We start from the raw sequence: 9396 nt of genomic DNA on the forward strand, positions 1-9396 counted from the left end.
TTACACGTGTACTCCTTTTAATCAGTCACATGGCATATCATATTTTACTCTGTAAAGTTCTAAGTTGATTTTTACTTTACTTTGGATCCTAACTCAACTATTTTTCACTTCAAAGTTAATGAAAATACCCGATCTTGAACTAGTAATTGTTGTGATTATGAGCATTAATACAATTTACTTATTTAGTCTAAATTTAAAGTAATATCTTAGCTCAAATCACAACATTCACTCCAAGCTAATTTAAAGATCCAATCTGGAACTACTAACTAATATAGTTCTTAAATGTTGTGGACATAATTTTTTTCCCTCCAAGATCCAATATTGAACTAATAATTATTATGATCGTGAGCATTAATACAAATGCAATTACTTAAGGTTTACATCTTCTACTTATCTTAGGACTAATATTTCATCCACATCCCAAAAGGACAAAGCAAATATGAAAACTTAAGCAGATATCCCCATCACTGATAATTTTGTTTATACACGTAGCTTTCCTCAGTTTAGCATATTTTACACGACTCCAGTCTTTGGTCTTTACCCTTTTGTTTTTTCTTCCTCGTGAAGTTTTTTCTCCTCTTTACTTGTTCAAAGACCCAAGCTTTTTCCCTTATTCTTCTCCTAATAGTCAATAAATTACCTTACAGTGGGTATAAAGGGTGAAAATTTGCTAGATCGTTAATATTTATGATCTGGGTGTCATCAAGATTTGAATTTTCATGTAAATTTGTAGGTTTAGCAGCTGTTAAAGGTTAAATTTTGACTTTTCTTGATCTGGGTCATCTTTATTTTTCTCTATCTGATTGAGGGAAGTGAAGATGAAAGGAAATTTAGGGTTTCTAGTGTGTATTTTGTGTGTGCTGTCTGGGTCTTGTTTGGGTAGATTTGTGGTGGAGAAGAACAGCTTGAGAGTAACGTCACCAAGCTCAATCAAAGATGTGTATGAGTGTGCGATTGGGAACTTTGGGGTCCCACAATATGGAGGAACCATGGTTGGTATTGTTATGTACCCAAAAGCTAATCAAAAGTCTTGTAAGAATTTTACAGATTTTGATATCTCCTTCAAATCTAAGCCTGGTGCCATGCCTGTCTTCCTTCTTGTTGATAGAGGAGGTAAACTTTTCAAATATTTCTCTTTGCCTTCGAATTGGATTGCCACTTGGCGTTAAGTCCCACATGTCTAAGCCTTGGTAGCAATTATTAGTCAAGTGTGCGCAAGCTGACTGGACACCACCGTTATAAATAATGCTACTTGGTTTTAAGTCTTAATATTCTGCTAAATGGGGTTCCTGCTAATTCAGTTAACAAACTTTGTTTTCTGTTCACATAATAAGAAGAGTAGCATTCATATATATTATCTTATTTTAGCCTTTTTCCACTTGAATTACTCTATCAGATATAGACCATGTTAATAAAACATGACAAATTCTACGCCTGTTTAATAAATGCCTTGGCCTTTTTTTCTTTTCTGAAAATGCAAGAACAGGTGGGCTAAATAATGTAATGCAACTGTGAGGATGGATTCATTTGGCTGCAACTGTGAGGATAGATTTATTTGGCTCTTGTAATAAACAATGAAGGAGTACTATTTATATGCATGTTTTCTGTGTTTGGCTGATTTTGCTTGTTAACTTATTGTACTAGTTTCATGTAGAGACAAATTTAGACAATATATCCACTTACATTAACTTATGTGAGTATGTAGTTGTTGTCATCATCATGGATTATCTGGAAGCTTGTCTAAATTGTGTACATCTAACACGTGTTTTCTTGTTCTTTGTTTGTTCCTGTTCTGGCAGATTGCTATTTCACACTGAAGGCTTGGAATGCTCAGAGAGCTGGAGCAGGCGCTATTCTTGTTGCTGATGACCGTGTTGAACCTTTAATTACCATGGACACCCCTGAGGAAGAGGATGCACAGGCAGATTATTTGCAAAATATAACTATTCCATCGGCTTTAATTAGCAAATCCCTTGGGGATAGCATCAAGAAGGAACTCTCTAGAGGAGAAATGGTTAACATAAACCTCGATTGGAGAGAGGCTCTTCCGCATCCTGATGAACGAGTGGAGTATGAATTTTGGACCAACAGTAATGATGAGTGTGGCCCCAAGTGTGAAAGCCAGATAGAGTTTGTCAAAAACTTCAAAGGGGCTGCCCAGATACTTGAGCAGAAGGGTTATACACAGTTTACTCCCCATTACATAACTTGGTATTGCCCAGAGGCTTTTATTTTGAGCAAGCAATGCAAGTCTCAGTGCATCAATCATGGCAGATACTGTGCTCCAGACCCTGAGCAAGACTTCAGTAAAGGTTATGATGGAAAGGATGTTGTTCTGCAAAACTTAAGGCAGGCTTGTTTTTTCAAGGTTGCCAATGAAAGTGGAAAACCCTGGATGTGGTGGGATTATGTCACTGACTTTGCAATACGGTGCCCCATGAAAGAGAAGAAATACACGACAGAATGTGCAGATCAAGTAATTAAGTCACTTGGTAGGTTGGAGTTTCTTTGATTTCACATTTTCGCTGATGTTTTCACTTTATGCACAGCATTGCTTTACTATTGTACATATGGTGTTGATGATGCCATAAGGCTGTTTACTACTGTATTTCCTTTTGACTACTCTTTCCTTGAGCCGAGAGTCTATAGGAAACATCCTCTCTACCTTCTCAAGGTAGGGGTAAGGTCTGCGTACGTACTAACCTCCCCAGACCCCACTTGTGGATTACACTGGGATTGTTGTTGTTTGTGGTTGTTGTTATAATGTGACGGTGCCGGTCATTTAGTAACTGTACTTTTTGTGGTATTCCTGTCTTCTCATCCTTGTTCATGAGCTCTAAGAACTAGAAGCTGTCGTCATTATTGTCCAATTTTTGTGATCCACCGAAAGATCATAGCTTTGTTGAACTTGGGATCCAAAAATAGTTATTATCCTGCTTGAACTTAAATGGATTTGTTTTGCTGAAAATTAAAATATGTGCAGTTGAATCTACCTTCTTTCTTGTGTGCTACTTTTGTTTTCGCATTGATGGCTCAATTGACAACAGTCTGAAAGAATTAGCCGTATGATAATGATTAATCCAATAGCATGTGGTAGTTTTTGTTATGCGCTTGTATACTAATGCCATTAGATTTTAAGTTGGTTCAACCGTTCAAGTATCAGATATGGGCCAAATGAGAGTCCTCCATGTTTTCTCTCTGGAGCTAGCTAAGGTCTCTGCTGCTCATGGCTAGACGAATATGTGCCTTGTTATGTGGTTCCTGTGCTTTAATTGATTCTCCTTGCTCTTTATGGAAATTTGAAATGATATCTTGAAATTTTCTTTTTATCTCGATGGACTTTGTAGGCTTTGACGTCAAACAGATTGAAAAATGTGTTGGAGATCCTGAAGCAGATACTGACAACCCTGTTCTAAAGGCTGAACAGGATTCGCAGGTGTGTCTCCTGCAGAAGTGATAGGACAACTCTTCTTTATTGCCTCCTTGACTTATTTGAATTAATTTTCACTTTTTACGTTTCTTCTTTCAGATAGGCAAGGGTGCTCGTGGAGATGTGACTATCTTGCCAACTCTGGTTATAAACAATAGACAGTACAGAGGTATACCTCGTTTGATGTAGAGTTAGTGTGTGTTCAACTTAAATAGAAAGATTCTTATTTTGGAGTATTTATCTTCATCTTAGGTAAGCTGGACAAAGGAGCAGTCCTCAAGGCGATTTGTTCAGGTTTTGAGGAGACAACAGAGCCTGCAATTTGCTTAACTGAAGGTCATTTTCCTTGATCTTTTTTTCTTCATCTTGAAGACCATAATTATTTGGTATCAGCTTCCTGCTGCTTGTGGCTTTTCTTTAAGATGGGACAGAAGACTGAAAGAGATGTCTCTTACTGGTGGGATCTTCCTCTGTTCTTTTTTGCATCTCCAATGGTGTTGAATCAAAGACTGGTGAAAATATAAGAAGTTGTGCTTACCTTCTCAAAAAAAGAAGATAGTATGAGAAGTGATAGAATATTATCTTTATAAATTTTTGCAGATCTAGCTTTTGCCTATCCGGCGTATTCCAACTTTTAATTATTGATATGATAAAAACTGTGTTAGGTACAATTGCTTTGTCAAATTTTGATTATTCCATTGAAACAGGTTTTCAGAGCCAGCTAGTCTGTAGTTTATACATTCTTTCAACGAGGTAGTATTCTAAAGTTGTTTTTGGTACTTGCTTGCAGAAATAGAAACAAATGAATGCTTAGAATCAAATGGTGGGTGCTGGCAGGACAAGGCTGCTAACATTACTGCGTGCCGGGTAGAGTTACTTGTCAATGGACTGCTATATGACAAACATTATTTCACTGAGTTCCAGTTTTATTTTCTGCTTGTTCAGTTTCTGATCCATGTGCGAAATTGTGGTGCAGGATACTTTCCGTGGTAGAGTATGTGAATGCCCCATAGTTCAAGGAGTAAAATTTGTTGGTGATGGTTATACTCACTGCGAAGGTGAGTTTTTCGTGCATTAATTGTCATCATCTTTATTACACAACAATTGGCGTTGTTGTGATGCAATCACATGCGTGTTGCCTTCAGAGACTTAATCTCTAGAGCTTGTGGTTTTGACAGCATCTGGAGCATTGCGATGTGAAATAAACAATGGAGGCTGTTGGAAGGGGACTCAAGATGGCAGGGCATATTCTGCTTGCATTGTAAGAGGCTGTATTCAAGCATGATTATCGTTGCCTTTTGAATTGTCCTCCTTAACTCTTTTCATTCTTGGATGGCATGCCCTAAGCGGCTTCCTTCCTTCTGGTTTTTACTTGAGCAGTGATTCATAATTTGAGATGTTTTTGTTTGTCGGGTTCATAAGGCATTTATCTCAAACGACTTTCTGTAGACAGAGGCATTATATGTCTTATCCTTGTCTTGTCAGGATGATCACACAAAGGGTTGCAAATGTCCACCAGGATTCAAAGGTGATGGAGTGAACAGTTGTGAAGGTATGTAGGACCTGTTCACTATGTATCAGTTCTCGACATATTTTGTTCTTTGGAGAGCATTTCAGCATTTAATTCTTTGTTTTCCTTGAGTTTGGATTCTGACTCTGTTTAATTGCCCCAAAAATATTTGCACCTTTCTCTTTCCACTAGACCATATCTTTTAACTTCCTGTCTTTAAGAACACATTGATCTGTATATGCCAGAGAGGTTGGTGTCGGAACAGTGTTGCTCTCTATTTATAGAGTCTTTGTTTAACAATAATCTTGTAATACTTCAAGTTCTTCTTCAATTTTGGCCCTTCTTCAGATATTGATGAATGCAAGGAGAAGCTGGCATGCCAGTGTCCTGCGTGCAAATGCAAGAACACTTGGGGTAGTTTTGATTGCAGTTGCGGCGGCAATTTGTTGTACATGCATGAACATGACACGTGTATAAGTAAGTTGAAGAAGTTGTCAACTTGTTGAAAGTATACTTGTAATGATAGGCATAGGGTTTGTTATATCCTTGGCTTTGATGAAGCTAGTAAATTTTTTAAAATATGATGGTTGGGATATTTGCATGATTTAGCTTCTTTAAATGTAATAGAATTTTACCAACCTCATGCTAGAGACTTTGATCCACTGTTTCTCAAAGCTGCATGTCCGTCGATCTCCTCTGGGACTAAGTTTGTTGGAAAAATTGCAGGCAAAGATTCCAAGTCAGAGTTCAGCTGGGGCCTTGTTTGGACTATCATCTTGGGTTTGGCAGTTGCAGTGGTTGTAGGATATGCTGTATACAAGTATAGGATTCGGGTATGTTTTTGTACAATGTTCTTAATCTCAGTTCATCAAAGACAGACAACCGTCATCTGGTGGAAACACAAAACTAAAAGCTTTTGAAATGTTATGCTAATTCTAAGTAACCAGTTTTACATAGTAATTGACAATGATTTCTTAAGAACTATTGCTGTTAGAAAAGCGATTTAGAAAAATGAAGCCAAATCTCCTGCGATGCTTTTCCTTTTGGATTTTGCATTTGAGTTACCTATCGAAGTTGTTCGATCGTTATTTAATAGAGTGATAGATGGCTTATGGGGAGCCAACAAGTTCCTTTTACTTTACCATAAGTTCCAGTAAAAGAGATTCCAAGAATCAGATGTGTCACCAAATCCCACCATATTGATAAAGCAAGAAAGTTAAGAGCTTTTGGATTAGATATTAGAGTGAAACTCCTTTTGGAGTGGATAATATCTTTCCTTGATGCTATGTCACAGAGAAAGGTGTTTAAAAAGTGTTTGTTCTGATGTCGTATCTCTCCGACCACCATATTTAGGACATATTTGTCTCTTCTTTTTCAAGTGGGTTTTTTGCCTTTACTGGAATTAGCTTGAAATCCATCGGGATGTAGAGATGCATGGCTCGCAGATACAATACAGTTTTTTTAATCTGTTTTCTTGTTCGATGTTGCTTTCACTAAATCGTGAAACCTTGTATATGCAGAGATACATGGACTCAGAGATTCGCGCCATCATGGCACAATATATGCCTTTGGATCAAGGAGAGGGGGCAAATCATGTTTCCCATGGGAACGTCTAATGATAGATCATTGCGGTCTCTACTGGACCAGTTCCTCTTTTTAGTCAGCCTAAGGTTCTTTTGTGCTTATGCCCAGTTCCTCTAGCACACTTCTCTCATTTAGACGAACAAGTTAGATCTTATTTATGTACATGTATGTCCTAACAATGCACATAAACCCAATAATATGGAGGGAAATTTTCCTTGAATTGGATTTGCGCGATGGTGTTTTACTTTTGAGAAATAAGGAAATTGCGCAGTATCTATATTCTGAGAGAGCATTTTGTATTGACACCGCTAATAAAGTAAAATACAGAACTTTCCTAACTAATGAGGGACAGTAGCCCCTTTTGAGATACTACACAAGTTTTTTTCTTCTTAAAATTACTTTTAAGATTGAACCCTAACCTACTATGAAAAAAAATTAATATGGTACCTAGCTTCCCAATGACGATTTTTATTTTCTTTAATAGAAGAGACATATACTTTTTAAGCATCCTAAATAAATTTACAGAAATAAAAAATATATTTTGTATGTTGATAATCACTGCATACGTCGTCTATATGTGTAAAACTATATTATCGCTATTGGGTGTAATCTTTTATTTTACAATGTTCAATTAACTTTTACTGAGATAGCATAAACAAAAAAGGATAAAGATCGAAGAAGGAAACGGAAAAAGAGCCAAAAGCTTGCTGGTAATTAACTACACAAGTTCTACGCTATTAACCCTCGTGTAGCTGGCTACAAAGCTTTTCCTACGGAAAAGAAGACCGCAAAAAGAAAATCTAAAATACGGGAAGAGATTATTCATAATGTATTCTCTAGGCTTCCTATGAAGTCTTTTTTACATTTAAGTGTGATACGATCCGAGATAAAAACAAAACAGCGAAATATGAAAACAACAATAATTGAAGCAAAACTAATAATATATTTGATTAAGATAAGCGAAAATAGTCTTAATAATGAAATATAGACGAAAAACTAGAACCATAAGTGAACGTTTCAAGGAACAATCGAAAAACTATCTGATCGCCTCCCAAGGAAGATAAATTAGAAATCCTAAATATAAAGAAAGGAGAAGAAGATTACCCTCAAAAACCCAATTCTTGAAAACAGGTAATCCAAAGTTGAACTCGAACCAAGAGGTTTCAAATCTCTCTCAAGAGTTTTCTTATGTCAAAATATGCTAAGTGGCTAATGAAATAACCCATAGGCTATTATAAATACCCAATGGGTAAAATAAGAAAAGTTCCAAAGTTAATTTTTTAAAAAAACTCGCCAGGCCAAACCGTAACCTCAACCGTAACACATAGCTAAACCGTGTCGAATTTCAAAAGCTTATTTTCTTCATCTCTTCGGGCCCCTCTTGAACCGTAGCCAACGGTTGGTGAAACCGTGTCACACGATTTGGCTTGGGGTCTTGATTCTTCAATTCTCAAGACTCCAAACATAGTATTCTTTGCATGAATCCTCCAAGTGACTCTCCAAATATCTTCTAGTCAATTGTTGAAGATCATGCAACTCCTTAGCGTGCTTCCCTCGGGCGTTCTTGGACCTGAAGCGAGTCAACAGTCCACTAGATAATTCGGGATCATCTTTAATATTCTCCGTTCTTCCCGAACTATCTAGGATCATATAAATCCCTCCCTCTTGAAAAGAATTCGTCCATGAATTCGGCATATCTACACCAAAAGGAGATAAGTGAGAAACAGTAAATGTCGCACTCACCTTAAATTCACCTGGAAGATCCAACTTGTAAGAATTGTTACCAATTTTCTCAAGAACTTGGTATGGTCCATCTCCACGAGGATTCAACTTAGACTTGTATTTATGAGGAAACTGTTCCTTTCTCAAGTGAACCCAAATTCAATCACCATGTTTGAACCTATTTTTTGCCTTTGTTAGCTCTATAGGCAACCTTTTCATATGTCTTTTTCCAATTGCAACCGCACTTGTTCATGAACCCTTTTCAATGCTTCAGCCCTGTTCTTACCATTTACATTTACAACATCACTCATAGGCAAAGAAATCAAATACAAAGGTGTTAGCTGATTAAAGCTTATACATCCTCAAAAGGAGACTTACCCATGGAAGAATGAACGGATTTATTATAAGCAAACTCAATCAACGGTAAATGCTCCTCCCAAGAAGTGTACTTACCCTTAAGTGCATCTCACAACATGCTATTCAAAGTCATATTGACTACCTCAATCTGACCATCGATTTAGAGATGACAAGTAGTAGAATACAATAACTTAGTTCCCGACTTGGACCATAAAGTTCTCCAAAATTGGCTAACAAACTTAGTATCCACATCACTAACAATGGACCTAGGCACCCCATATAACCTTAAAACCTCTCTCACAAATAATGTAGCTACGTAAGGTGCGTCATCTTTCTTGTGACAACGAATAAAATGTGTCATCTTAGAAAAATGGTCAACTACAACAAATATGCAATCATGTCCCTTCCTTGTCCTAGTTAAGCCCAAAACAAGATCCATATAAATATCTAACCAAGGACCCTCAGGAACATGCAATGGAGTATATAAACCATATGGATTAGCCTTAGATTTAGCCTGAAGACACTCGAGACATCTACCACAATATCTACCTATATCTCTCCTCATGTGGGGCCAATAAAATTTTCAGGCGTTTTGATATTTTATAAATTCCAAAATGCCCCATCAATCCACTACTATGTGCCTCTCTAACAAATAATTTCCTCAAAGAACAACCAGAGACACATTTTTTCTTCCTAAACAAATAACCATCGTCCCTAAGGAATCCCTCAAATATACCCAACTCACACTCCTTTTACTTGCTACTAAAATTTGGGTCACTATCATATAAATCCT

General features: G+C 37.0%; 1 protein-coding gene across 1 annotated transcript; it reads left to right on the forward strand.

The window, feature by feature from the left end:
• Window positions 1–500: 500 nt before the first annotated feature.
• LOC104104960 (vacuolar-sorting receptor 1-like) lies at window positions 501–6744 on the forward strand. Its single transcript, XM_009613178.4, has 12 exons — window positions 501–1113; window positions 1800–2492; window positions 3348–3436; window positions 3530–3599; window positions 3683–3766; window positions 4221–4297; window positions 4407–4488; window positions 4609–4691; window positions 4916–4982; window positions 5289–5417; window positions 5667–5773; window positions 6461–6744. The coding sequence occupies exons 1-12, from the start codon at window positions 819–821 to the stop codon at window positions 6554–6556; spliced, it is 1872 nt and encodes a 623-aa protein (XP_009611473.1). The 5' UTR covers window positions 501–818; the 3' UTR covers window positions 6557–6744.
• The last annotated feature ends 2652 nt before the right edge of the window (window positions 6745–9396 follow it).

Source organism: Nicotiana tomentosiformis, chromosome 7 (assembly GCF_000390325.3).
Source record: "Nicotiana tomentosiformis chromosome 7, ASM39032v3, whole genome shotgun sequence".
Lineage (NCBI taxonomy): Eukaryota > Viridiplantae > Streptophyta > Magnoliopsida > Solanales > Solanaceae > Nicotiana > Nicotiana tomentosiformis.